This window comes from Rhipicephalus microplus, chromosome 2, assembly GCF_043290135.1.
Source record: "Rhipicephalus microplus isolate Deutch F79 chromosome 2, USDA_Rmic, whole genome shotgun sequence".
Lineage (NCBI taxonomy): Eukaryota > Metazoa > Arthropoda > Arachnida > Ixodida > Ixodidae > Rhipicephalus > Rhipicephalus microplus.
In genome coordinates this window covers 78,917,332-78,945,098 of record NC_134701.1, presented here as the reverse complement: position 1 = coordinate 78,945,098, position 27,767 = coordinate 78,917,332, and the positions used below count along the sequence as shown (strand labels likewise).

The 27,767-nt window shown below is 47.3% G+C and overlaps 2 protein-coding genes across 2 annotated transcripts in view; one reads left to right on the top strand and one right to left on the bottom strand.

The window, feature by feature from the left end:
* LOC142796293 (uncharacterized) overlaps positions 1–11,410 on the top strand; it is a 115,517-nt gene extending 104,107 nt beyond the window's left edge. The window contains exon 11 of the mRNA XM_075886583.1: positions 10,922–11,410. Coding sequence (XP_075742698.1) covers positions 10,922–11,116 — 195 coding nt within the window. The 3' untranslated portion in view covers positions 11,117–11,410. The remainder of the gene's footprint in view (positions 1–10,921) is intronic.
* Positions 1–27,767, bottom strand: part of LOC142796294 (phagosome assembly factor 1) — a 172,172-nt gene that overhangs the window by 10,031 nt on the left and 134,374 nt on the right. The gene's annotated exons all lie outside the window — the stretch shown is intronic.

Sequence of the window (27,767 nt, the reverse complement as noted above, 5' to 3'; positions counted from 1 at the left end):
ACCGAGAATCGGCAGCCGAACAAGATGTCCGAGTTGCCTCTCGCGCAACCGCCTAACACACAGGCGTCTTCTTCATCTTCGCTAAGTGGCACGCTTGCTCCTGTCGATGATGCACCGTAACAATATGGTCGACTGTTGAGTAGCCTGTTCGAAATTTTGCATGTTCCCTTGGTTGACTGAATTCTAATGTTGTCTTAATTCTGTTTGCAATTACCTTCGTAAATAGCTTGTATACTACGGAGAGCAAGCTGATTGGCCTGTAATTCTTCAAGTTCTTGTTGTCTTCTTTCTTATGTATTAGGGTGATGTTAGCATGCTTCCAAGATTCTGGTACTCTTCCCGTCAGGAGACGCTTCGTAAACAGGGTCGCTAGTTTTCCAAACACAGTCTGTCCTCCATATTTCGGCAGATGTTATGTTACCTGATCCTCACCAGCAGCTTTGCCTCTTTGCGTGCTCTTCAAGGCTTCTGACTTCTTCTATCATTACTGGTGGGGTGTCATCAGGGTTACTGCGAATTGTTACACTAAGGTCGTAATTGTCCTGGCTACTGTACAGATATCTGTGGAACTCCTTCGCTATTTTAACTATCCTATCCATATTGGTAGTTATTTTGCCTTCCTTGTCTCTTAGTGCATACATCCGATTTCTGCCTATCCCAAGTTTCTCCTTTACTGCTTTGACACTTCCGCCGTTCTTCAGAGCGTGTTCAATTCTCTCCATATTTTTACGAGAAGGAGACCGACTCGGAGGGGTAGTCACAGATGTATTTACTGCCGGTAAAGTGGCAGCGCCAGCCACAGAGATTAGCTCGTGCCAGTCTATATGCGTTGCCTTCTTCATCTCCATCCACTGACACGTAGCATGACCCCCGGCAGTGGAGGCACCATCCCGGTATTTTAAAAGTCGTTATCTCACCCATTCTTGTAGGCCTTGACGTGTACAATATCACTGGACCGCACAGCAGATGATGATGGATAGATGGGGCTGATCTCGCAGGTGACTGGTGTTACTTGACGCAATATATGGTAGCGTCCCGTGTAATGAGACAGAAGTTTTTCTGATATGCCCAGCCGACGATGAGGAGAGCAGAGTAATACGAGGGTACCGGAAGCGAAATGTATGTCTCTATGTTCCGCATCGTACCTACGGCATTGGTTGGTTTGCGACACCATCAGCCGAGCGCGAGCTAGCTCACGGGCATGGTCAGCTCACTCAATCGCGTCGCGGGCATACTCGCTGGTGGATGAGGTGTGAGCTGAGATGACTGTGTCCAGTGGTAAAGTCGGCTCTCTTCCGTACAATAAGTAGAACGGCGAAAAGCGCGCTGTGTCATGACGGGAGGAATGATACGCGAAAGTTGCGTAGGGTAAGGCAAGGTCCCAGTCTCGGTGGTCGGGCGACACGTACATAGCGAGCATATATGTTAAAATGCGGTTAAATCGTTCCGTGAGGCCGTTTGTTTGAGGGTGGTAAGCGGTTGTCAGTGTGTGTTGCGTGGAACAAGAAAGCAGACTGTCGGCGATGACTTGGGATAGAAATGTACAGCCACGGTCTGTGAGAAGCTGCCTCGGAGCACCGTGAATCAATATAACGTCCCGTAACAAGAAGTCAGCGATGTCGGTTGCACAGCTGGCCGGTAGAGCTCGCGTAATAGCGTAGCGTGTAGCGTAGTCTGTAATGACAGATATCCATTTGTTTCCCAATGTTAATGTGGGAAAAAGACCAAGCAGGTCTAACCCAACACGGTAAAATGGTTCTGCGGGTATGTCAATTGGTTGAAGATGGCCAGTGGGTAGCAGCGACAGTGTTTTACGACGTTGGCATAGGTCACACGTGGCGACGTATCGGCGTACCGAACGAGCAAGGCCTGGCCAGAAGAAACGGCGCGGGACGCGCTCGTACGTGCGGGATACGCCAAGGTGTCCAGCCATGGGAGCGTCGTGAAGTTCAGTGAGAACACAGCGGCGCAAGTGCTTAGGCACAACAATGAGAAGGTCGGGCCCGTCTAGTCGGAAATCGCGGTGGTATAGCACACCATTTGAATGACAAAGTAGCAGAGGGGAGCATTATTTGGGGAGGATTCCATACGGCTGATGATGTCAAGCAGCACTGGATCGCGCTTCTGCTCTTCCCCATTGTTAAAGAAGTGGGACACTGACAAGATAAAGTTCTCCATGGGCTCGTCAGTGTCCTCAGAATCGTCGACAGGGTACCGCGAGAGGCAATCGGCATCATGGTGTAGGCGGCCAGATTTGTAGAGCACCGAATAGGAAAACTCTTGCAGGCGCAAAGCCCAGCGACCAAGGCGGCCTGATGGATCTTTCAGAGAGTTGAGCCAGCATAGCGCGTGGTGGTCGGTAACTACCAAAAATGAGCGTCCATGTAGATAAGGTCGTAATTTCGCCACCGCCCATACAAGAGCCATGCACTCACGCTGTCTGATCGAATAGTTACGTTCAGGGGCGAATAGGAGGCGACTGGCATATGCAATAACGCAATCATGGCCATTTTGTTTATGAGCCAGTGCTGCACCAATCCCATGTACACTTGGATCTGTACGGAATTCCGTAGAGGCAGCAGGGTCGAAGTGTGCCAGAATCGGAAAGGTAGTGAGAAGAGCGACGAGAGTCGAGAACGCAGAAGCCTCTTCGGAGCCCCATGAAAACGAGAGGTCTTTCTTGAGAAGCTTCGTAAGCGGTCTCGCTATGTGCGCGACATTTTTTACGAAGCGTTGGAAGTAGGAACATAGTCCGATAAAGCTGCGTACATCCTTCGCAGATTGTGGTACAGGAAAGTTTTTGACGGCACTGATTTTTGCCAGGGTTTTTGTACGCCGTTGGCGTCTACTAAATGGCCAAGTACTGTGATTTGATGGCGTCCAAAGTGACATTTGGACGAGTTGAGCTGCAGGCCATCGCGACGGAAGATGCCTAGGATGGCTGAGAGGCACTCTCTATGAGTTTCAGATGTTGGTGAAAATACGATGGCGTCATCCAAGTAGCACAAACAGGTGGATCATTTGAATCCTCTGAGCAGGGAGTCCGTCATTCGTTCGAAGGTGGCTGGAGCGTTACAATGGCTGAAGGGCATGACCTTGAACTGATATAGGCCATCGGGGGTGATCAATGCGGCCTTTTCACGGTCCATTTCATCTACCTCTATCTGCCAGTAGCCGGAACGAAAGTCTATGGAGGAAAAATAGTGGGACCGATGGATGCAATCAAGAGCATTATCTATTCGTGGCAGAGTGTACACGTCTTTTTGGTATGTTTGTTGAAGTGTCGATAATGAACGCAGAAACGCCATGCACCGTTTTCTTGCAGATTAGCACTAGAGGAGAAGCCCAAGGACTGCAGGATGGCTCAATGATGTCCTTGGCGAGCATTTTGTCGACCTCACTTTGGATAATGTGATGCTCGACCGCTGACACCTGATATGGACGCCTATGAACAAGATGTTCATTACCAGTGTTTATGCGGTGGGTCATACCAGTAGCTTTCCCCAATGGAAGGCCGCTGAGGTCGAAAACGTCGATGTAGGACAGCAGAACCCGGTCGAGCTCGTCAGTCTACTGCGGCGTTAAGTTGAAAGCGATCATCGACGTAATAGCGCCGTCAGAGCAAGTGTCAGATTGATGTTGAGCGTGGGGGTCAGAAGGAGTGGCCATCGTGAAAACATGTATCGCATTGTCTTCTAAGGTGCAGAGCGACGCCGAATAGATCGCTTGTGGCAGCACTTGAGGTGTAAAGCTAAAGTTGACAACTGGGAGGCACAGAGAATTTCATGCGATGAACGGAACGGAGCGCGGTAATGCAATGTCGCGGTTTATGAGGACGTCGGTGATAGGGGTCAGAACTATAGTCAACGTCGAGAACTGGTGGTATTGAGACCAGCTCTACGTAGGTCAGTGTCTGCGGAGGGAGACGCGCATGTCCCGTTGTGCAGAGACGACTCGGCCGTTGGGCAAGAGGTTCTGTTGCGGGCAAGTGTAGACGGAGCGTGCTGGTCGAACAGTCTATGAGGGCAGAATGCGCGGACAGGAAGTTGAGGCCTAAGATTACGTCGTGGAGGCATTGATAAAGGACGGTAAATAGAACAACTGTGTTTTGATCTGCAATGCTTACACGACTGGAGCACATTCCAACGATAGATGCTATTCCGCCATCCGCAACACGGATAAACTGAGTGGTCGCAGGTGTGAGAACCTTCTTAAGCTTGCGGCGAAAATCCCTCGTCATCACGGAAAGTTGAGCGCCGGTGTCGACAAGAGCAGTGACGTGTACGCCGTCTACTTGTACGTCTATAAGGTTCCGTTTTATCTGTATCGTCAAGAGAGATTTTTTTGTCAGTCCGAGTGATGCAGCGCCACCTCCGGGGACTGCAACGCTTAGTTTTCCGTCGGGTAACCTCTTGAGAAGGTGGGGGAAGACGGTCGGCGGGGCTGTGGAGAACGAGACTGATGACGTTGGGGGATGGAGAGTGGGAGTAGCGGTGTTCAGCAGTAGGTTCCTGGGCAAAATGCTCGAGGCTGGTCTCATGGCTATAGGCGGGACGTGCATGAAAGGAACGAGAGGAGGCTTGTGCAGGAGGACCCTAGCGTTTTCTGCAATGGAGAGAAATCTGCCCGATTCGGTGACACGAGAAGCAGGTCAGCTTGTCATCGTGTGTTCGCCATGCGAATGGATTACGGAACGTTGAGGAAGAGCTGGTCGGGAAGGGATGGGCAGGCGTGTATTGGGGCTGGAAGACGGTGAGGGGAGGTGGTGAAACAGACTATATTCCTAAGCTGGCGATTTCCTGCCGGACGACTGCTTGAATGAGGGGCAACGTAGCTGGAGGAGAGGGGTTAGGGGACGTTGATCCCTCTTTAGCTGAAGCAGCCACTTCAAGTTCCCGCCTGACAAGTCGCGTCAAGCTGTCACAGGTGTCTGATGGATGATTTGTGTCGAGACACGAGGACGTCGCAGCGGCGTTGGGAACTTATAGGAGATGCACCCGTTTTTAGCTCCTTGGAACCGGCAGCATTCTTGAATAATCGCATCAACAGATGACACATTGTTGAATACCAACAGGTTGAACGCATCGTCGGCGATACCCTTTAGAATATGCGCAACTTTGTCAGGCTCAGACATGTTTTTGTCAGCTTGGCGGCATATAAAGTGGACAGCCTGAATATAACTGATGTAGGACTCTGTGGAAGATTGCGCGCTAGTCGACAACTCATTCTTTGCAGCTTCACGACGACCAAAGGGGTTGCCAAAAAACTCACGGATAATTTCCTTGAAGCTGTCCCAGCTTGTAATGTCATGCTCGTGGTTGTCAAACCAAACACGACGGGTTCCGTCGAGATAAAATATGACGTTCGCGAGCATAAGTGTGGGATCCCACCTGTAAGTGGCGCTGACGCTTTCGTAGAGGCGTAGCCACTGGTCGACGCCGGAACCTTCACGGCCCGAAAACACGCCAGGGTCTTTGAGGGTGGTAAGAGTCTCGAAAGTTGTGGCCGGCGCTGGGTTGACAGGCCGAGCAGAACGGCGGGCGACCGGGGAGGATGTAGCCGAGTCGTGAGTGTGCATGTTGAAAGCCGCGAGGGAGTGTCCGCTTCGGAGTTCCGCGGCGAGGACGGGGATCGCACAACTCCACCAAATATGTTACGAGAAGGAGACCGACTCGGAGGGGCAGTCACAGATGTACTTACAGGAGGTTAAGCGAGCAGCGCCAGCCACAAAGACTAGCTCGCGCCAGTCTATATGCTTTGTCTTCTTCATCTTCATGCCCTGGCACGCAGCAATATTATAACTTCTTACATTCGATACTTTACGCTTAATAATCAACTTTGAAAGCTCTACCAACTCTATTTTGTATGTTGTACTTGAGGCTCTCATGCTTTGACGTTTCTTAATGAGATTCTTAGTTTGCTGGGACAGCTTGCTAGTGTACTGTCTAGCTACCGTATCTCCCACTTCCAGTGCACACTCCGTAGTGATACTGGTCAGATTATCATTCATTGCGTCCACGCTAAGGTTGGTTTCCTCGATAAAAGCCGAGTACCTGTTCTGAAACGAGACTGAATTCCTGTACTTTCCCTCTCAGTGCTACCTCACTGACTGGCTTCTTGCGTATCAGTTTCTGTCGTTCCTTCTTAGAGTCTAGGTGAATTCGAGACCGTACCATTCTATGGTCACTGAGTCGTACCTTGCCAAGCACTTCCACATCTTTCACGATGCATGAGTGCGCACTCAGTATAAAGTCCATTTCGTTCTTATTTTTGCCATTACGGCTCCTCGATGTCTACTTACGGTTCCCTCGTTATCAGTAGGAGGTATTGAAAATCCAGAGAGGCGGTGATGGCGTAGTTGTTAGAGCATCAGCCTCGCATGCAAGAGGTCCGTGGCTCGGATCTCGGTGCCGCGCAGTTCCTAACTAGATTAATGAAAAGAAAAAAATCCGCGTTGTGATTAAACTGCATCAAGAGGCCTGGGGTGCAACCTCACCGATGACCGCCGCCGGTAATGCACTCCCTCACCAGAGAAGAATTGGTCACCCTAGTGCAGTATCTGGCCACTACCTGCCACATGCATACGTCAATTAACTCACGGCCCTGTCCCCAGCGGCTGCGAAGCAGCTGACCATGGTGGCGGTCAGATCTGCAACGCAGCAGAGGGTGCTAAGAATCTCTGGATCCGGACAGGCCGCCATTGGAACCTGAACTTGGGAACGTTTACCACTAGAACCTTATGAAGTGAGGCAAGTCTAGCTATATACTATTCCAGGAGCTAGAGGGTGTCAAATGAGATGTAATAGGGCTCAGTGAGGTTAGAAGGACAGATGAGGGCTATACAGTGCTACAGAACGGGCAAGCCCTTTGCTATCGGAGTTTGGCTGACAGACGAGCACTGGGAGTAGGATTCCTTATCCACAGAAACATAGCTGGTAACATATAGGAATACTATAGCATTATTCAAAGGGGGGTAGGTATCATGGTTAAGCTCAATAAAAGATGCAAGATGATTATGGTACAGATTTACGCACGTACATCGAGCCATGATGACACGTCAGTTCAAAGCTTCTATGAAGACGTGGAATCGGCAATAAGTAAGGTAAAAACACAGTATACTATACTGACGGGAGACTTCAATGCAAAGGTAGGGAAGAAGCAGACTGGAGACCAGGCAGTAGGAGATTATGGCATCAGCACTAGAAATGCCAAAGGGGGTCTACTGGAAAAATTCGCAGAACAGAATAATTTGCGGATTCTGAATACCTTCTACCGAAAACTAGGCACTGAACTAAAAGGATATATATAAGGCATACAGGGATTGCTGCATTTTTAATGTAAATTAGTTTTCTCGTGGGTGTGATGCTCTTGATATCTTCCTGAAAATGTGCAGCGTTCAAAATTTTATTATATCTATATTTTTCAGAAGCTCGTTTAGCACTAAGCTCTTTGCTTCAAGTTCACATCAACGCCTCTCCAAAAATCAAGAAAGAACAACAAGACAAATGATGTTCTTTGGGGAAAGTCGATGCGTGATTGTCCGCAATACACTTTTTATACGTGCCCGCTGTGGCATTTGCTGAAAACAGGCAAGGTGTAAATATATAAAGGCTTTTAGCAGCGCAGCAACTCTTCTCACTTCGTCATGCCCGAAATGTTTTTGCTTCGGTTCTTGAAGGAGTGCACGTTTTTCCTCTCTCGCACTCCAGTGCGCGTTCTGAATAATATGTCGATGTTGCTGCGTGTCGTCAAAAGAAACGAACGAAGATATTTGGGAAATTAAATCTTTGACAACGCTTCAAGCACTACATATTCAGTGCGTAATATAATGGAATATTTTGAAAGGTTCCACCGATATAAGCTCGGGAATCTGACCATAGTTGGTATGCCTGTCTCAACGTAATCAAGAATCATGCTGGTGTTGCCGCAGTCATTGACGCTAATACTGTTATCGCAATGAGCTCGTCGCGGTGGTCTAGTGACTAAGGCACTCATCCGCTAACCCGCAGGTCACGGGATCGAATCCTGGTGGCGGCGGCTACATTTTCAGTGGAATTGAAAATGCGGTAGACCCGTGTGCTTAGACTTGGGCGCACGTTAAGAACCCCAGGTGGTCCAAATTTCCGGAGTCCTCCACTATGACGTCTTTCATAATCATATGGTGCTTTTGGGACGTTGAAGCTCAGATATTATTATTATTATTATTATTATTATTATTATTATTATTATTATTATTATTATTATTATTATTATTATTATTATTATTATTATTATTATTATTATTATTATTATTATTATTATTATTATTGAATTTATTACTATGCTTATTGCAATTTTCTCGTCTTGAAATAAATACAGTGTTAGAACTAACACCTCAGTAGCAACAAATGAATTATGTACAACTAAGTTATCCTGAAGTAAGAATCCCTACAGTAGGAGAAACTGTGTGTGTAGTTAAAGTATGGGTAATTTTCCATGGGAACGAAAATTTGGAGCAGAAAAAAATAACGAAGGATTGCAGGTTGAATTGAGTCAGTACCGTAAATGACGTCACTTTGCAAAATGTGGACAATAATAACTTTCCTGTTTAATTTACGGGAAGTACATTCACGATAAAATTTTAAACATACCTTTCATTGTTATACGCAGTAAAAGTTGAAAGAACACGCTTGGTGGAAGAGAGAATATTCTTGAAGTGCTGAATGAGGACATATATGTATAAGTGTAGCTTAATAGAGACAAACTGGAAAGGAGCTCTTTCAGCGGTTTCGTCGTATGAAACTCTAGATTTAATACCAGCTGCCACATAGCCAAAAGGCTGGTAGCAATATTTGCTATCCAGAGATCTGGTAAAATATGCTACTCATGCGCAATGATATTTGAAGCAGGCGCTTTTTTACGAATGACTTCGGTAATGAAACAAATGTAGCGACCATGTTTGCAGACACTACCACCGTCACTACTGGTAAAGTGTGCGTCTCCTCAGTGTTGCCAATGCTTCTTTCGCATTTTGTTCATGAATGCAGCTCAATCAGAAAATACGCGAAAACGCATCAAGATCTGTTTGTGAATTTCATGTGACGCGGGAAGTGTTACCCCGTTCATTACAATGACGCTTTGGCATTTTATGGCACTTCCATACATGAAACCACGCCCATCTTCTTAGTTTGTGGAGAAGGTTGGGGGCGAATTTCGGCGAGATTCTGTTCACGTAGTGTGTTGCGCGATAACTTGGTATATGACTATTACGTTTGACTAATAAAGTGTACCTTCATAAGAAGGAAGGAGTTAAAACTAATGTGAATGCCGCAAAGAAGATATTTTCTGATTCTATGCGGTGGCAGTAGTAAAGTCTGCTAAAACGTAAGCTAGAGGGGTGGGGGGTGATGTGTTGTGTGGACATAAGTTTTAGCACCTATGTGTCGTCATTACTGGTAAAGGTATTTACAAGCAAAACGCAATGAACGAATGTTGCAAACTGCAGTCATTTCTAATTTGCACCAGCAAGCAGCAGTGATTCTGTTTTTTTTTTAATGTGAAACATTTCTTGGCGAACTTAAGCGACTTAGAGCATATCTACATATCTATCTATCTATCTGTCTATTTATCTATGCAATTGCCTGAAGTTATGCAAGGCTAGATCCGCCGGCTACCTACAACGCCCTAATTCTAATCCTAGCCGCTTACGTTTGGGTGCTCTCGGGGCCACCCCCTTAACTGGGCGCGAACTAAAATTAGCATGGCGAGGGTAAGATGGTTTAACGTGTATGACGCGCTAGTCAAGACCTAAATAATGTCACAATCCCGTCGCGTACGTCATCAAACACATCCCGCCAGACAGTGGCACATACTCACGGGCGCGTATGGGCCGCTGGTATGCAGGTATGTGCCACAGGTGATTGACACTTAGTATCTACCCAGGAACGACGAGAACACACATGGGCGATTTCAATGTGCGAGCGTTAAGAAATACCCGACATCGGTAGCGTCGACCCGACGAATTCAAAGAATAAAATCCTCAGGTGGAATCGAACCCAAGCATTCTGCATTGCAATGAAGCATTTTACCACAGAACTACGCCAGGCCTCGGAACAACTTTTGGAATAGACGCTAATCTTCGCGAAACGTCAATAGTGGTTGCAGTGCTGCCTACCGAATTTTATAAACATTACCTATGTGCTCCTTTGGTACAGCCGTCACGTCGGGTTAACTTCAATTGTGTTTAGGTGTCATGCGCTGAAGTTGATTTATGTAGCAGTGTCCAGGACCAGCATCTTCGCGAGTTTCAGCACTCCATACCAGCTTCTGGTGTTGCTAACACGCATGTTACAGTTAGCATCGTTGCGCAAGTACGAACACATGGACGTATAAACATCCACAACTCTTCAACTCATGTCTGAGCTTGCAAACTTTGTACATATATTTAGCGTAATTTCATGACATGTCGCTCAAAAAAAAAATAGCAACATGGTCACCTTCCCTCCGCATGCTTTGCATAACGTCGATTTTCAGGTACGTGTTATCTGTCGATTTTTTTCGGAATCTGTACGTGAATCTGTCGAATCTCTTAAAAACGACATGCTACACATTTTTAAGCTATGACTCCATGAGGTATTGGTGCTATGTTCTGAACCGTTCTTTCAAACTGCCGAAATGCTCATGATTGTAGTATGCCATGTAACAGTATCTCCTGACGGAAATGCCACTCCAAAATAAAGCGAGCAGAAGCAACAAGGACTTTACTTTTAATATACCATAATCTCTTTGGGCATATAATTGTGTCATTTGAATGTAATTATGCTACTAAAGTGAAAACAGCTCCTTAAACTTCTGACGAGCTGAAAATAGCGTTGGAACAGCGTTTTCTTACCTTACACTTAAGTAACAGTCAGACCATTGCAAACTGTATTCTCTATCGCAGTTGTGCGAGACCAAGAAGAACATGACGCACCTCCACTACACGTTCGCCGCCGTCAACATCCAGTTCGAGGATGCCAAGGACTACTGCGGCTACGGAGAGTTCCCGCGGTTGCGCGCGCTGAAGGCTCTAGCACGTTTTTTCGCCTTCGAGTACACGTCCCCCGACAATGAGACAGCATGCTTAAAAGCTACGTGACGATAATCATGAGCATAGCAATCCATGTGTGTACAGTTCTCCTTGAAATTTGTATTTTTGCTGGGAGATTTCTTTTTAAACTGTTTTATTATATAACATGCAACAATTGGTTTCTTTTCCAGCCTTGGTGAGAAAACTATAAATAGGATGCAAAGGAAATGAGTGCACTGACAGTGCACTGTATTTGGATATATATGCTGAAGCCTGCTCTTCCCCATAAACTTACAATGCAAACACTAAGCATACAAGTGTACCGCAACAAAAAGTGCAAATGAAGTTCCACTTTCTCGCTGAGCTGTTGACGCGAGAATCTGTTGCTGCAATCAGCTCTGCTCGCGACAGCCACACAGCTTGTATGGCTATACAAAACCTTCAGAGTGATGGACATCTGGTACTACCGTACGTGTCAACGTTAACAATCCAGTAGTATTGCATGAGACACGAAGCAACTTATGCTGCTTTTGCAGCCATTTCGTTCTCATGGCATATTGCAAAACTGGTATCTTATTACATGACTGCATGGCAAACATGACAGACCCTAACGAAGAAGTCCTTACATGCATATTATGTGGGTCATGACTACATGCCACGCTCATGGTGCGGTCGCTCCGCTAGCTTCACACGAAATTTGGTATTACGTGACGTGAATGGACGACGCAGGTAAATGAAACGTTCAAACATGATAATCTTGATATGTGTGCCACGTAAAACTAACCACATGCTACGCTCATAGCGCGCTCGCGGCCGTTTTCCTAGCTCCACATATACCAAATTTGGTATCACGTGACGCTAATAGACGACGAAGGTAAATGACACGTCCAAACCTATGTCATGACATGCCTGTCGCAAAAAACATGACTAAATGCTACGCTCATAATGTGCTTGCAGCCATTTCGCTACCTTCACATATACGAAATTTGGTATTACGTGACCAGAATGGACGACGAAGGTGAATTACACGTCCAAACATGATGTTGATATGCGTGTCCTTTAAAACGTGACTACATGCTACGCTCATAGCGGCCATTTTCAAGCTACACATATACCGCATTTCCTACCACGTGACGTGAGTGAACGACGAAAGTAAATGACCCATCCAAACATGATAATTGTTATATGCGTGTCATATAATACATGACTACATGCTACGCTCATAGCGTGCTTGCGGTCGTTTCGCTAGCTTCACATATACGAAATTTGGTATTACGTGACGTGAGTGGATGACGGAGGTACACGTCGAAACATGGCGGTGATATGCGTGTCATGTAAAACATTACTACGTGCAAGCTCCATTTTGCTAGCTCTACATATACCGAATTTGCTACGTATAACGTGACGTGACTAAACAACGAAGGTAATTAACCCGTGCAAACATGATAATCATGATATGCATGTCATGTAAAACATGACTACATGCTACGCTCATAGAGTGCCCACGGCCGTTTCGCTACCTCCCCATATACGAAACTTGGTATTGCGTGACGTGAATGCACGACGAAAGTAAATGACACGTCCAAACATAATGTTGATATGCGTGTCATGTGAAACATGACTACATGCTACGTCCATAGCAGCCATTTTGCTAGCTCCGCATATGGCGAATTTGCATCACGTGACGTGAGTAAATGATTAGGATAAATGACACGTCCAAATATTATAATCATATGCGTGTCATGTAAAGCATGACTACATGCTATGCTCATAGCGTGCTCACGGCTGTTTCGCTACCTCCACATATACGGAACTTGATATTACGTGACGTGAATGGACGACGAAGGTAATTGACCCGTGAAAACATGACGTCGATGTGCGTGTCGTATAAAACATGACAACACGCTACTCTCATAGCGGCCATTTTGCTAGGCCCAAATATACCGAATTTGCTATCACGTCACAAGAATAAACTACGAAGGTAAATGACCCATCCAAATATGATAATCATGATATGTGTGTCATGTAGTACATCACTACAGGCCACGCTCATAGCGTGCTCGCAGGCCGTTTCCTTACCTCCACATATACGAAATTTGGTATTACGAGACGTGAATGGACGACGAAGGTAAATGACACGTCCAAACATGATATTGATATGCGTGTCATGTAAAACATGACATGCTACGCTCAAGCAGCCATTTTGCTAGCTCCACATATACCTAATTGGCTATCATGTGATGTGAATAAACGAGGAAGGTAAATGACACGTCCAAACATGATAATCATGATATGCGTGTCATGTAAAGCCTGACATGCTTCGCTCATAGCGTTCTCGCAGCCGTTTTGCTACCTCCACATATACGAAATTTGGTATTACGTGACGTGAATGGACGACGAAGGTAAATGGCATGTCCAAACATAATAATCTTAATATGCGTGTCATGTAAAGCATGACGACATGCTACACTCATGCCGCGCTCATGGCCGTTTCGCTCCACATATACCCAATTTCTAAATATGAAAATCATGGCATAGAAGTCACGTGGGGCGTAATTTACGTCCACCAAGCAACGCTGTGCTCATTTTAAATTGATATATCAACCTTCCTCATTCGTGCTTCACATATCGATTCCCACAGTACGTGGGATCTGCCACTTTTTTTGGTTTGTCATCATCCTAACATGCAAGCGTTTGTAACGGCATTTACAAACAACAACACATTTCAGCAAGCAACTCTCAAACTTGGACGCGACTAAGCGGCTGCGGTGCCAATGGTGCTGCGTTTCTCGTTAAGTTTATTGCATAGGCTTCATTGCTGCTGGTTTTCATAGAAGCCTATGAAAGGGGTAGTGTACAGAATTCCGCTTCCCTGTTGCCGAGTCTATGTAGGGCAGATGGATCACTGTATCAATGTCCGCCTAAGTAAGCATCGCAATAGACCCTTTTCGTAAGTACGCCATCTGACGGTGAGCTTTTCGCCAGTTTCACTTTTCAAAGGAGCGTGGGACAGCTAGCGCCATCATGAGGGCATGGAAAGCGAGCTGTCTAATGCGTGAGTGCTGTGATGTTTGTGGCGACGGCTAGTTCTCCGTATCATCCGCTGCAATCACACCAATTTCAAGCTTGAACGAGTTCCTAGTACTCTCCGATCAGCTTTGTAAGCTGCTTCCCCTGTACAATGAGCAATATTTTGTACCCTTCAACGGGTTGGATGAGCAGTTTGGCTTGTTATGACTGGCCATGCATGGATCCGGTCTGCAAGGGACTCTCATCGGCGTGCCCTCCCGACAAGGTCCGCGTCCGGCAGGAACGCAAGATGTGTCTGTGTGCACTGCAAGAAACGCACATCAGCGTCGCTGGGACACACAGCCTGCCTCGTCTGCTCTGGTAGGTGTTCTGTGGTCTGCTGCGGTGCCCTCATGAGGGCGGTGGCAGACTGTAGTTCACGTCTGCGGCGCTAGGGGCGCCCCTTTTTTTATACACCTTTTCCCAGGAAGGAAAAAACACCGCCATGGTGGGCTGTGCGCGGGAGTACAAAGGCTAAGGGCGCAGCATTTCCAGTGCATTTTCGAGGGGACGCGCCAATTTGCACAGCCCAAGGAGGGCTATGGCGGCGCCCAGGGAGGCGTTTATAAAAAGGTGAAAAGAGTGGACAGGATTCTCACCCATCACTGTCGAAAAAGTCGGTGCGAACCTTTTTTCAATAACACTGCCGGGTTCTATATCGGGACTCGGCCATTGACTCTAGACTAATTGTCGAGGCCGTTAAGATGAAGAGGGGTTAATTAATTGTGGCTAGTGATCCTTCGATTGCCTTGACAAGCAAGGAACTGCACTTTTTGGAGTTTCGCATGGGACAGACACATGATGCACGCCATGGCACTTCTGCAGACGCTATCGTCGTGGTGTCAAACTAACCTCCACCTAGATCCGTGCCGGTGCATACTCACCCATAGTCAAAATATAGTTTGCAAGCCAACAAAAGCCAACCGGGTTTACAGCAGGCCAACCTGCATCCGATACAGATTACTGTAACCAAGAAACAAAGCATGGAAGGAAACGAGAACAGTACCCATCCAATGACTAAAGTGGTGCTCAGCAAGGTGCTTCCGCAGCAACCGGCCCACAATTCACCACAAGTGCAGCTTGCTGATGGATCAGTAGGTCAGAAAAAGAAGTAAAAGAAGCCGAAGCAGCAGCTCGAGCATCAGGCGCCAAATCGGTGCCAGACATAGGTCGGCACTTTGAGAGGCTACTCACTCATACTCACTCACCACAATTTTTTCAGCCTTCACCATCCCTCACGTTCATGCTCACGTCTACACCCACTCATAGGCCCTCACTCACGTTCATACTCACGCCTACTCGCACTCATGAGTACTCACTAACGTTCGTACTCCCTCCTTGTCACACTCAGAGTACTCACGCACTTTCATACTCACTCCTTCTCACACTCAAAGTACTCACTAACGTTTGACTCCCACCTACTCACACTCACTCCTACTCACTCACGTTCATACTCAATCCTTCTCACACTCAAAGTACTCACTCACGTTCATACTCACTCTTTGTCACACTCAGAGTACTCACTCACGTTCATACTCACTCCTACTCACACTCATGAGTACTCACTCACGTACAAACTCGCCTCTACTCACACTGAAAGTACTCATTCACGTTCATACTCACTCTTACTCATACGCAGGAGTACTCACTCACGTTCATACTCACTTATACTCATACTCAGAGTACTCACTCATGTTCATACTCACTCCTACTCACACTGATGAGTACTCACTCACGTTCAAACTTACGCCAACTCACACACTAGGCCCTTACTCACGTTCATACTCACGACTACTCACACTGATGAGTACTCACTCATTTCATACTCACAACTACTCACACTTGTGAGTACTGTTGTAGCACCGAAAGGCGGGCGAGTTGGAACTTATCCATAGTGGGCAGCGCACAAAAGGAAACACACAAGAGAAGGAATCAGGACAAGCGCTGGAATCAGGACAAGCGCTCTTGTGTGTTTCCTTTTGTGCGCTGCCCACTATGGTTGTGAGTACTAACTCACGTTCATACTCACGCCAGCTAGCACTCATAGGCCCTCACTCACGTTCATACTCACGACTAGTCACACTGATGAGTACTCACTCATGTTCATACTCACGCCTACTCACACTCACTCACGTTCATACTCATGCCTACTCACAGTCACTCACAATCATACTCATGCCTACTCACACTCATTGTTCATGGCTCACGTTTATACTCACTACTCACACTCTTAGAGAAACACGGACTGCTGGACGAGTTGGTAATTCACTTTAACTGAGGTGTGCGAAAAATTGAAGTACAAAAGGAAGACACCTCGAGACAGCGCGCCGTGTCCAGGTGTCTCCTTTTTGTACTTCAATTTTTCGTGCACCTCAATTAATACTCATAGTTACTCACTCACGTTCATACTCATGCCTGCTCAAGATCATAGCCCCTCACTCACCTCCGCACTCACATAAGAATTCACCTTGATACTTACGCCTACCCATACTCAGGCGCACTCACTCACGTACTTTTACATTCACATACTAATCATCAAGAAGACAAGAAGAGAGCAGAGTGGATTAGGGGACAAACGGGGGTTAAGGATATCATAGTTGAAATAAAGAAGAGGAAATGGGCATGGGCCGGGCATGTAGCGCGTAGACAGGATAACCGCTGGTCATTAAGGGTAACTAACTGGATTCCCAGAGAAGGGAAGCGGGTTAGGGGGAGACAGAAGGTTAGGTGGGCAGATGAGATTAAGAAGTTTGCGGGTATAAATTGGCAGCAGCAAGTGCAAGACCGGGTTAACTGGCGGAACATGGGAGAGGCCTTTGTCCTGCAGTGGACGTAGCCAGGCTGCTGCTGATGATGATGATGACTAATCATCATCACAGCAGGACAAAGGCCTCTCCCCTGTTCCGCCAGTCAACTCGGTGCTTTGCTTGTTGTTGCCACTTCATACCCGCAAACTTCATAATCTTATCTGCCCACCAAACTTTGTCTCCCCTTTTCCCGCTTTCCTTCTCTTGGAATCTACAAAATGACCGGCAGAAAACGAAAGTAATGAACAACAACATCGAAAGAAAACAACGCTGTGAGATAAGTGGCAGATCACTTGAAGTTGCAAAATGTACATACGTCTACTTAGGACAGGTAGTACATGCGGAGCCAAGCCACGAGACTGAAGTAACTAGAAGAATAAGAGTGGGGTGGAGAAGATTCGGCAAGCATTCTCAGCTCATGGCTGGTAGATTGTCCCTATCCCCTCAAGGCGAAGGTATATAACAGTTGCATCTTGCCGGTACTTACCAACTGAGCAGAAACCTGGAGGCTTACAAAGAGGGTTCAGCTTAAATTGAGGACGACGCAGAGAGCGATGGAAATGAAAATAGTAGTTGTAACCTTAAGAGTCAAGAAGAGAACAGAGTGGATCAGGGAACAAACCGGGGTTAAGGATATCATAGTTGAAATCAAGAAGAAGAAATGGACATGGGCCGGGCATGTAGCGCGTAGGCAGGATAACAGCTGGTCATTAAGAATAACTGACCGGATTTCCAGAGAAAGCAAACGGGTTAGGGGGAGACAGTAAGTTAGGTGGGCGGATGAGATTATGAAGTTCGCGGGTACATAATGGCAGCAGCAAGTACAGGACCGAGTTGAGTGGCGGATCATGGGAGAGGCCTTTGTCCTGCAGTGGACGTTGTCAGGCCGATGACGAATATAAACATTGAGGTAGAGTTACGTGTACTCAGGTTACTCAATAAACAATTGAGCTGAACAATTGTCGCTTTCTTTAAGGGTCGGTAGGTTCCACAAACAGGCAATGACTCGGCGCAATTACGACGCACCTGCACATTCATTTGTGTGCCATGACGCGTAGGAGACGCTGAGACATCGTTTAGAATCTCAGTAATGTGTTACAAGCCCTCAAAACGCGCTTTCGTAGGCTACGACGCACGCGTGCGAAATAGAGACGCTCTCGACAGCTTCAGTAGTACAACACGGCCACCGCTATGATTACCCGCCGGAACCCAAGACGTTGCCATGCCATCCGGCTCGGCCGCTTCGTTCGTTCCACAGCGGGACAGGCGGGCGCCGGGGCCTCGCCGCCACGTCGGCCGCCCGGCCACTGGTAGGTGTTCTGTGGCCCGGCGCGACCGTCGAGACGGCGCCTCCCCTCTCTGCCTCGCCTTCATATGGAATGCGTTACGTACGGCAGTTTTGCATTCGAGAAATTGTGCGCATCTTCGGAGATGTTTTCCTTCCTCTGTGGGTCGCGTTCACGCGGAGACTTCGTTGGCTCCGCGCCGGCACTGACGATTGCCGGGAGCCTTAGTTATGGATCTGCGGACGCTGTTAACGTTGATTGATTGATATGTGGGGTTTAACGTCCCTAAACCACCATATGATAATGAGAGACGCTGTAGTGGAGGACTCCGGAAATTTTGACCACCTGGGGTTCTTTAACGTGCACCCAAATCTGAGCACACGGGCCTACAACATTTCCGCCTCCATCGGAAATGCAGCCGCCGCAGCCGGGATTCGAACCCGCGACCTGCGGGTCAGCAGCCGAGTACCTTAGCCACTCGAACACCACGGCGGGGCGCTGTTAACGTTCATTGGCAGTGTGCGTATGCAGGGTTATCGCGGACAGGCGAATAAAACGGTAATTAAATAGTTGCGTTATGTGTGTTTTTGTATTAGCCCGCGTTATGTTAATGATAGAATAAATTATCAAGGGTGATTGGGCGCTTATTTGCACGTGTGTTTTTGTATTAGCCCGCGTTATGTGAATGATAGAATAAATTATCAAGGGTGATTGGGCGCTTATTGCACATTGTGTCTGCACTGTTGAAGGCATAATAAGCCGCCGAAAACTGAAGCGAGGGTAGAGATTGAAACGGCGATGCGAACAGGGTCCGATTACGCTATCGCATACCATACTATTGACGGCAAAGCTCAACCGTCCTCCAAGCTTTCCTTTTTTTTTTCTTAATGAAGCACTAAGAAGGCGAAGTTTGCACACAGCTTCATGCTTGAGAGGTCATGAGATCACTTAAGGTTTTCGTTCAAGGCGGCTTCACTTGAGGGACAACGCAGAGGTGGAAACTGCAAAATCGCTGCGCACAATGTGCGTCGCGCACACAATGTGCTTTCTCTCGCTGGCCATTTCAGCGTTGTTGTTTTCTTTTTGTCGCTTGCGCAGTGCATTTATTATTTCTGAACCGGCTGCGGCGATTTTTGTTAAAGGGCTTCTCAAGACCTTGTTGTTTTACTTGTACTATCAGTGGGTTGCGTAGACTGAAGGCGCAAGAGGTAAGTGCAGCAAGAACGGCAGCTACAGGGACCGGCAGTTCAAAGTTATTCAGCCTAGAAAATTCAACTCGAGGTTTGCGTGGTCACCTCAACCCCCCCCCCCCTCTCCCCTTCTGATATAGGACGGCTCCCCCAGTTTCCAAACTAACTGAAGGCTTTTACGTACAGAAAGTTTGCATGCCATAGTGCCCGTTATTTCCAACGTATTGACGCCGTTGCGATGGTTACAAATATTTATCACACTCATAGTAACTCACTCATGTTCCTACTCGTTGCTACTCACACTCGCAGCAACTCACTCACCTTCGAAGTCAAGTCTACTCACACTCATGAGTACTCACCCACGTTTGTACTTACTCCTACTCACGTTCATGAGCTCTCACTCCTAATCACACTCATGAATACTCACTCACGTTCATACTAACGAATACTCACACTCATCAGTACTCACTCATGTTCAAACTCCTACTCACTCACGTTCATACTTTCTCCTTCTCACACTCAGAGTACTCACTCACGTTCATACTCACTCCTACTCACACTCACAAGCTCTCACTCATTCCTTCTCACACTGATGAATACTCAATCACTTTCATACTTACGGATACTCCCACTGATGAGTACTCACTCACGTTCAAATTCACATCTACTCACACTCATTAGTACTCACTCACGTTCATACTCACTCTTACTCACACTCACAATACTCACTCACGTTCATACTCAATTCTACTCATGCTCAGAGTACTCACTCACATTCATACTCACTTATACTCACACTCAGAGTAGTCACTCACGTTCATACTCACTCCTATTCACACTCAGAATACTCATTCACGTTCATACTCACTCCTACTCACACTCATCAGCACCCACTCATGTTCATACTCACTTCTACTCACACTGAAAGTACTCATTCACGTCCATACTCACTCTTACTCCTACTCATAAGTACTCACTCACGTTCTACTCACTCCTACTCATACTCATCAGTGCTCACTCATACTCGCACTCACCACATTCAAATGAGTATGAATGAGTGTGAGTGAGTGTACTCATGAGTGAGTATGCCGAGCTATGGTGCCAGACAAGCCCGTCGAAACGCACAAATCTGGCTGTTGTAGGCTCAGAAATCTCAAGGAAACCACTTGTCTCGAGCTAATCTGCCCTCACTCTATCAAGCCAGCAGACGAACCCCAAGGATGAGTCCACCGTCTGCGAGAAAATTGTCCGTGCCCTCCAGGATCCTTTTCCCAGCCCCCATCCTGAGATAGTGGTCGACATATGCGGTACGAGTGTGATTGACTTTGAAAAGAAGAACAGTGGTGTGAGCTGTAGTGTTGTGTCGCAGAAATCTAGTGGCAAGATGCCGTCGGGAAAAAACGTTGACACGAAGAAGTCTGGTAAGAAGAACAAGGAAAGCAAACTCGAAGAAGCTGCCTTTGCCATCAGCACAAGCTATAGGGCCAGCCGCTGTTTTAAAGGGCCACTCACCAGGCCCCATACTGAATTTTAGTTAGACAGTGGAAGTAGTTGGGTGTCCGATGAGGAACATTTTGCCACAGAATTTTTTTGAATCGGTTCATCAAGAGCGGAGCAAACAGGTTTTTGAAGCCGCGCCAAACGAGGACGAGAGGAGGCGAGAACGAAGCCCTTGCCGCTTCTCCGCGTAGCCTTCGTAAGCCAAATCTCTTCCCCACCCTCTCCAGCATCCGACCATGATGTGACATGCGCATGACGTGCCCAAACAAGTCCAACCCCCAAACACGCGAGCAGCGTTGCTTTGTTGACCAGCGTTATTTTGTGGTCTTCTGCCTGTTTCTGCGCGATGGTTTGGAAACGCTAGCTTAGACGTGGTAGAGTAGATGAGCACAAGAGGGCGCGAACGCGTAGGAGCTTTCCACGGCGGTCGTCTGCTCAATGCGCTGACCGCGGGGACACGAACGCATGCGAAACGCTGGCACATCGGCCCCGCATCTCGTAGCATTTCACGGGGAAAAAAATGAAAGAAAAACGCGCACAATTTTATTGCGTCTCATTATTTATTTCAAGTTTTATTAATCTCTTAAAGCAACAAATACATAAACTACGCATGTTGTGTTAAATAATTTTTTGCCATGTCACGTGGTATACTGTTGACAACGTAAGAGCAGCGTCGTATACGTAGAGGACCAACGTCACCACATCGCCATGTACGTAGGGCCATCCCTACGCCCACGCCATGCCCTCAATCTCAAGTTGGACGCCGGCAGAGGGGAGGGGGAGCAACGTTCATCTTGAAATTTGACCCATTTCCGCGGCGCGTAGCGTTGCAAATTTTGGCAGACATGATTATGAACGCCTCGTCTACGCATTGTGCTTGTCAGCTCAAAATTGTCAAACCTGGTGAGTGGCCCTTGCGAACCATTTCTTAGCGAACTTCGGCGGCATTGAGCGTATCTATATGATCTATCTAGCCGCCTACGACTTTTAGCTCTTCTGGCCGTTTCGATAATGGTATCAATACCAAACTTGATGTGACATAACATGACGGTATGAAGGACATATTTGACTAGTCATAACATGAAAATTATGACATGTTTGTCATAAATGTCATCATTTACATTTTATGGTCCTACACCTCTTGCGGTGGTTTCGTTCACATTGCATGTTGCAAAACTGGTATGGTATGGCATGATTGCATGGCGAACACAAGCGACAGACCCTAACATGATAATCATGACATGCGTGTCACGTCAGAACATGGCTACATGCCACGCTCATGATACGCTGGCAGCCGTTTCGCTAGCTTCACTTATACCAAATTTGGTATTACGGGACGTGAATGGATGACGAAGGTATGATACTGATGCAAACATGATAAACATGAGATGCGTGTCATGTAACAACATGATTACATGCTACGCTCATGATGTGCTCGCGGCCGTTTCGTTAGCTTCCCATGTACCAAGCACGGTATTACGTGACGCGAATGGGTGACATAGGTAAATGACACATCCAAACACGATAATTACAACATGCGTGTTATGTAACAACATGATTACATGCCCCACTGATGGTGCGCTCGCGGCCGTTTCACTAGGTTCACATATGCCAAATTTGGTATTGAGCGTGACGCCAATTGGCAACGAAAGTATGTGACTGGTGCAAACATGATAATCATGAGATGCGAGTCTTGTGATAACATGACTACATGTCACAGTCAAGATGCCAACACATTTGGACGTGACGTGATGCACGTGATCGCCATCGTTCATTTTGTCGCGTCACGCCGGCGTTGCCACGTCAGGCGCCGGTCCTGCCATGTACACGCAGCCGCGCGCCGCGTTACGTTGCTTTGACGCATGCGTGTTTCAGCGCGTCCGGCGTCCCTCCGTCACGAAAAGAGGGAGATGCAGTGTTGCCTGGGTAACGCATCGACGCGAAGTGCAGCATGTCGCACTTCACGCCGGTTGCCTTCGGGCCACGCCGACGGATGCTCGTCGCGCCTGGCATCATAATATAGAGTGCTCGCGTTTTGCTAACGTTGCACCGCTCTGCCCAGCGTGAGCGTGCGTCAATGGTACAGAGGAGTATATTGGGCCCTTCGTGATGTGCTCGCGGCCGTTTTTCTAGCTCCACATACACCTAATTTGGTGTTACATGACATCAATGAATGACGAAATATATGACTGGTGCAAACATGATAATCCTGACACGCGTGTCATGTAAGAACATGACAACATACCACGCTCGTAGCGTGCTCGCGGCTGTTTCGCTAGCTCCACACATATTTAATTTGGCATCACGTGACGTGAATAGATGGCGAAGGTAAACGACACATCGAAACAGAATAATCCAGTCATGTACGGCATCATTTTCGTCCACCTCATAACATTGTGCTGATTTTAAAGTGACATATCAACATTTCTCCTTCGTGCTTTGCATATCATCGATTCTCACTGTACGTGGGACCTGTGAATTTTTTTTCTCCATTTGAACTACTTTATGAATATGTCCCCAAGCTCCCATATCAACGCCACCATCCCGCCACACCGAGCGCTCTACAAGGCCGTCTCCTAACGCTGTCTCAGAACTGGGTCACAGCAGCAAGCAATACTGAGGAAGCACTAGGCAAACACAAGACAGGCTACGATCAGTCCCATCGAGACCACTCCTTCCAAGTTGGCCAGTTCGTCTGGGTGCACCGCCAAGAGCCTGTACGAGATAGAACTGGAAAGTTGGCACCCCAATTTAAGGGAATATATAAAATCACCGACCAGAAAACACCCGTGTAACTGGTCAAGGTCCTCGTGATCAACTCCAAAACAGGGTATTGCACGTCTCTCAACTCAAGCGATATACGTGCCATCATATGTCGAGCCTTACATTGTGAACACACAAGAGTCTCCTTTGTGTGACGCATCTGGCTCTTCAAGTGTTGGCGATGAGTTGTCTCAACCACCAGTTTCCATAGGCTCTGATGCATTGCCTCCAGCGGTGCCCTCTTCGCGACTCCATCGCCAAAGACGCCCACCCGAGCGCTTGAAGGACTATTCCCTCCCTCAGTTAAGCCACCCAGAAGTGCCCCTTTTCCAGACCAAAGGGACTTCTTGGTCCTACAGGGAGGGGCTGGATGTGAGCGTCCGCGCGTATGGTAGCGTAGCGGCCTATCTAATCACTAGCGCCAGCTGTGGCACCATTATGGCAGCTCAACTGCAGGCCCTAGTGAAAGCCGGGACTCGTTAATTTCACTCCCGCCTCCAGCGCGGACGGCACGTTTTCAGTATGTTCGAATAAAGCGCGTTCTTCTCGTTTTACAATGTCTTAGCCTTCATGCCTAGCCCACCCAGCCCTCCCATCTTATACAGCACTTTGTCCTGAAACCAAACCCGCCAGCGCGAACAGTCAGAGCGAAAGCTTGAAGAGAGGCCTTTCAGAGCCTTTTCTATACACTGTTTGGGTAACTGCTACAAGCACACTTGATGGGTACCCACTACGCCATAATTAATTTTATTGCGATAGCAATTATAGGAACACTCTCGGCTGGAATTTGCCGCCGGTGTCGACGTGGATGTTGCCGTCGATGTAATGCACCGTATATATATATATATATATATATATATATATATATATATATATATATATATATATATATATATATATATATATATATATATATATATATATATATATATATATATATATATATATGAAAACGCAAGAAAGTAAAAGAATCCCAGAAAAAAGACCCGTCGCGCGGTATCGAACGTTGGACCTCCGCGTCGTGAATGCGAGGCGTCAACCACTGAGCTACCCAAGGGTACCTCCTTCATACGGCAAGCTATTCCTGTCTACCATTTACCGCTGTTAGCAGGCATCTCGGAGGGATTGGATTGGATAAACTTTTATTTGGTCCTCCAAAACGCAGATCACCGTGTTGCGAGCAGCTCCCACGTGGGGACTGAGATGCCAAGCTCCTCAGCCGCCTCGCGGGCTTGGTGGACAGCCCAGAGCTGATCTGCCAAGGATGAACTGCGGATTGCCGCTTCCCATCTGGCAGAGGTGATGTTCGATATATGAGCGAATTTGGTGCACTGCCAGAGCATGTATTCTAATGAAGCTATTTCCCCACAATGTGGACAAAAATTACTTGGGTATAGGTCAGGGTACATGATGTGTAACATTTTCAAAGTAGGGTACATCCGCGTTTGCAAAAGCCTTAATGTTGCTTTGACGCCTGCAAAAATCTAACCCGGCTTGGGGCCGGGTTAGATTTTTGTGAGGTGGAGGGAAACTATCGTGTTTTCAGCATTATCAGCGAGATGGCGAAGTGAGCGCGTGGCGGCTAAGGAGCCTTCATGTGCACGCGTCTCCGTGTTTAAGGGTGGTGACAACTCCGATCATGGTTGCTTACAACTGGCTAAAACGGCCCCCATACTTGACGGGCCGCCATGTTGGTTCTGAGTGGTTGCTCAATTACATTGACAGCAGCGTGGGTTTCGACGAGAAGAGGGTATTTTTTATATAGCAAGTGCCTAAGGCTGAAGGGTTGTTTTCTGAAGTTAGCCGCGGTTTGGTAGAACAGGAAAGACATGTTCGTGACTCGAGTTTGTATAAAATACTGTTAAAACAGTTCGTTTCTCCCACTTGGTAGACCCACCACATTGGCGGAGTGAGGTTATTTAGAAAGCCTATATTTGCGAGGGAGAGAACCTCGATGTCACAATAAATGGACTTCAATGTCTGCGCGCCATTCATGAAGCGTATTCACCTTAGCACTGCAAATACATCAAAGGCCTCTTAGTGCAAGGCTCGAAACCGTGCTGTTTATATGATGGAACTCGTAACGACAGGGAAGGCAGAACAAACAACCGGGTAGCTCGCGATGTTCTCTGTAAACCGAATGGCTCAGCTAGCCTGTTTCTCATACCCTAAACATTGCGTTTCTCCGTAATATAATTTCCTACAGCAAGGTTAGTTTCTGCGAACGAATCTGTACAATGACTGCTTAAATACCTTACAAGCTGTAAACATTGGCCGAAAAAATAGGGCATTCAATCACCTAACACCGCCCTCCCCCTATACCACAAGCCTGTATAATAGGCTAGAAGAAAAGCAAGGGGGAGCAACGAGGGACAAATCAAGTTTATCCAGGTCAGATTTTATTGCAAACAGCATCCAAACAGCATCTGGCCTTGTGTCTTCAAACCATCGTGCCTCCTTTGCTGGAAGCTTGTGTCGTCGTAGTGGGCCTAGAGTAAAGCAATAAGACGAAAAATCATACACGGCTTCGACCATGTATACGGAGTCCATACACATTTTCTCTACAAGAACAAAATAAAAGCGGAGTTTACGATATCAAATGATCTGTGTGTCTGCTTATGAAACAAAAGGACGACACAAATAACGATGCACCACATAGGGCATATTTGAGTTATGGACTGACAACCGACCTGCTTAGTGCACATATACTGCTCCGTTCAGGACCGACAGATAGACAGAAGGATGGACGGACACGAACAGTAAATCTGTCGTATTCATACTTATTAAAGAGAAGTCCTGTTTGCAATTATTGAGCGAGTTTCGGTGTAGTTGCGCGTGTCATTGAAGCGAAGAACGAATACCCCATGGCAAGCTTCACAAAAAAATTGCCCGCAGCTTCCCTCGGGGGAACACTGAGGAGGATGCGGAACATATAATTGGTTAACGGGGTGTTAAAGTGCGACTTACTTGGGTCGATGGCTAAATTGGTTAACGTGGTTGTGAAATGTGGTGTTAAATTGCGACTTACTTGGGTCGATGGCTAAATTGGTTAACGTGGTTGTAGGAGGGGGTGTTAAATGAGTGAACACGTACACATGTATGCGAAAAGGCGGCGCTGGTCGAAGGGACGTCGATCATTGTGTTTGTGGATTCGTTGGAATTCATTTCACCGCGACCTTGGACGTCGACGCGCCGTACAAACCAACCGACGAGCGGCAACTGAGCGAGCGAGCGCCGACCTTGAGTATATATACAGCGCAATGGCGCATGCACTGTCAGCTGTCGAATGTTCGAGAAGGGGGAGAAGCGCAACGGCGCATGCGCGCGCGTCAGCTGCCGATGTTCTCGAAGCGCGACGGCGCATGCGCGCGCGTCAGCTGCCGATGTTCTCGAAGCATGACGGCGCATGCGCGCTACATTATACAGCTAGCGAATGTTCGTGAAGAGGAGAAGCGCACGCGGTGTGTAGAGGAGGAAGGGTGCACAGATGGTGGAGGAGTGAAGCGCGCGCGGTGTGTAGAGAAGGAAGGGATGCACAGATGGTGGAAGAAGGAGGAGGAAGCTTGCGGACGGCGCCGCACTACAAGCCTCGAGTATTAGATGCTCCGCATCTAAAAGTAAGTTGCGTTGCAACTGTGCAAGACAAGCACCTACAGGGAACGCGTTCATCGGCTCGTCTGTCTACCTCTCCAAATGCCCTTCCTCAGCGACCGAGGTAAAATGGCAGGAATGCGAACATCTGCCAGCAAAGGAAGACGCGAACGGGAGTGTCTGTAGGTGGTTTACGGGCCGGGCGTTTTCCGCGACGAATGCAGCGACGGCTTCGGAAACCGACAAAGTGCAGATAGTGAATGCATGCAGGACCACACATTCGACTAGTTATATCATTCGATTGAGGAACTGCGATTTGACCACAAGGATAAACAAATATACTCAACCATCTTCCGCTCACACAGCGTAGCCGAACGAAGTCTAATTTATTATTATACTGTGCACGTTGTCGTGCTTACTTTGCTCAAACTGCTTTTCGTTGCATGGCTAAGTCAGCCATTTCACGAAATGTGCGGTGATATACACAATTCCCTCGCAATACAACGGGTACTCA